This window comes from Trichomycterus rosablanca, chromosome 3, assembly GCF_030014385.1.
Source record: "Trichomycterus rosablanca isolate fTriRos1 chromosome 3, fTriRos1.hap1, whole genome shotgun sequence".
Lineage (NCBI taxonomy): Eukaryota > Metazoa > Chordata > Actinopteri > Siluriformes > Trichomycteridae > Trichomycterus > Trichomycterus rosablanca.
Genome location: NC_085990.1, coordinates 17,374,535 through 17,376,809, shown reverse-complemented (window position 1 = coordinate 17,376,809; position 2,275 = coordinate 17,374,535). Strand labels below are relative to the sequence as shown.

Here is a 2,275-nt window from a genome sequence, read left to right as displayed (position 1 = left end):
TGGGTTTACTTGTGTGGGAGTGTGTGTGTTTGCTGAGTGAGTGGGTGAGAGTGAATGAGTGAAAATAAGATAAAGAGTAAAAAGACAATAAATTGATGTGTGTGTGTGTGTGTGTGTGTGTGTGTGTGTGTGTGTGTGTGTGTGTGTGTGTGTGATGACGTAGGCTTGGTCAAAGGGTCAGACTGGAAACAGACAGTATATCTGTTGTCTCAGGTGCTGCAGTCCGCAGTCTTGCAGCTCTCTGACTTTCTACTATCAGGATCCACAAAGTCTCAAAGGTATTGCACTTTTTAAACATATTTACTTATTTATTTTTCTATTTTCACTGGTTTTAGAATAATGTTTTAAGCCTGGCATTGTACAGCTTGGATTTCTTGGTGCAATATTGTAATTAATATGTTACAAATATATATTAAAGCAATATTGTAGGGTTTGGGTAGCATGGTATGGTTTGCAATATGGCAACAAGACATAACAGATCTGTCGATTGCTTTACTTTTTAGATGAAGGTGGTCTTAGCTCTCATCGTTGCACTCCAAGGTAAGAACGCAAATTTTCATGCTATCCGATTTGTAAACGTGTCGCATTAAAGAAACATAGAGGGAACAACTGGCTAAGCATTAAGATTACCATTGAGAAAAAAGATCTAAATAATAAATAAAAATAAAGTAAGATCCACTAGACAAGTGAGAGGAACTAGGAAACTCTCAGAACCCTTTTGCTTCTTCAAAGAACCATTTCAAGTTTCAACGTTGCCACAATTAATTGCTGAATAATGCTGATGTGTACTTTTAGCTAATTGCAGCAGAAACAAACACGATTTTTTGTTATATAATTGCTTTATTCCAATGCTATGTACATTTGTAAAGCCTGTACCAACCAAATACATTATAATATTTACATGTTCAAGCATAAATTGTATCTACATCTGCTTCAGCTTCATCAAAATTTGTTTGTCTGATCAGCTTGGACTGAACAGGTCTTACAATAGTTACTATCTTTTTCCCCTTAGTCTCGGTGTGCCTATGTGAAATTCCACCTCCCGATAAGGAGCTTGTGGACAAGTATGAGGCATTGAAGACAGTCTTCCTGAAAAGGCTTGTAAATGCCTATGAGGAGACCGTTTCTACCCTCGGGACCTTGGGAGAAGGCACAATCACAGGCGAGAAGGCCAAGGAGATTGTGCAGCTCATGAAAGAAAACGAGAGACTGCAAGCTTATAAATCGTTGGCCGCGTATGTATACAAGACACAGCTTTTTATTCTTGTATCTTGAACTCTTAACCATAACGTTTTTAGAAAAACATTATTATAATGTGCTAATAATATGTTTTTTTGTGTGTATGGTAACCAGTGGTGTAGCTGAGGAGTTGCAGCCTGCTGTAGAAAAGGCTGGTCTGGCCGCTCTGGGTGCATATGCTGAATATCTGCGCCCCTACATCGGCGTCTACCTTGACACCGCTATTAACAACGCCAAACCCGTGCTGGATGCTTATTTGCCTTCTGAAAAGCACTAAATCAATTCAGCGGGAAGTCCAACAATCCCCCCTCCCATCCAAGTGTGAAGCCCTGAAAGCTAAGCTGCTTTAGCTTTATGTATAACATTCCTAACAAAACAGAAATCAGTTGTGTACGGCCATAACATGCATTTCATCAAAAGAAAAGAGCTAACTGTGTGATAGCTAGTCATGTTTTTAGCAAAGAACACCATGCAGGCATAGATCATTGGCTTGTACTGTACATATTCGTGTATTTTGATGCTCTCCTGTATAATTAATATGAACAACGTCATCTGTTCAGCATAAATAAAGAATAAAAAAACAACATTGTTCTGGTTATCTTGTTTTTAATTACCCAGATTGTTACTACCTGCTAAACACATGCTAACATTCCCAAACATGTTCTACCTCACCATGAAATTAGAAAAGATTTTTTATTGTTTTTATTTAAACCTCATTTTATTGCAGGTTTATTTTATTAACATACATTAGCTAACATTCATGGTAGAGCAGAAAGCTCTAGACTGTTATTTAACTATAAAAATAGTGTATTTTTACCACACCCACTACAAAATACATGGAACAGTAGTTCATCATCCAAACTATATCCTAATGCTGAGAAGAAATCTGCCTGGATGGTCAGAATTAGAAGCTGTTTCAAACAAAGCTGTCAGTGTCTGTAGTTTGATCAACTTGGAACTATGTTGGCTGTGTCCCAGCAGCTTTTAATTCATGGCACAACCTGTTTTTGATGGTTTTTAGATCATGTTGAACATT

At 37.6% G+C, this 2,275-nt stretch overlaps 1 protein-coding gene across 1 annotated transcript; it reads left to right on the top strand.

Moving 5' to 3' along the window:
* The first annotated feature begins 210 nt into the window (after positions 1-210).
* apoa2 (apolipoprotein A-II) lies at positions 211-1,823 on the top strand. The gene is made up of 4 exons (XM_062990992.1): positions 211-278; positions 504-540; positions 1,013-1,235; positions 1,354-1,823. Exons 2-4 carry the CDS (start codon positions 504-506, stop codon positions 1,514-1,516), a joined length of 423 nt encoding a protein of 140 aa, XP_062847062.1. The 5' UTR covers positions 211-278; the 3' UTR covers positions 1,517-1,823.
* Positions 1,824-2,275: the final 452 nt, after the last annotated feature.

What these genes read in the sequence shown, in the direction of transcription:
- apoa2 (XM_062990992.1), top strand. Translation starts at nt 504, where the DNA reads ATGAAGGTGGTCTTAGCTCTCATCGTTGCACTCCAAG. An exon ending in TCTCATCGTTGCACTCCAAG is followed by an intron (nt 541 to 1,012) that starts GTAAGAACGCAA and finishes TTTTCCCCTTAG; the next exon opens with TCTCGGTGTGCCTATGTGAA. An exon ending in GCTTATAAATCGTTGGCCGC is followed by an intron (nt 1,236 to 1,353) that starts GTATGTATACAA and finishes TATGGTAACCAG; the next exon opens with TGGTGTAGCTGAGGAGTTGC.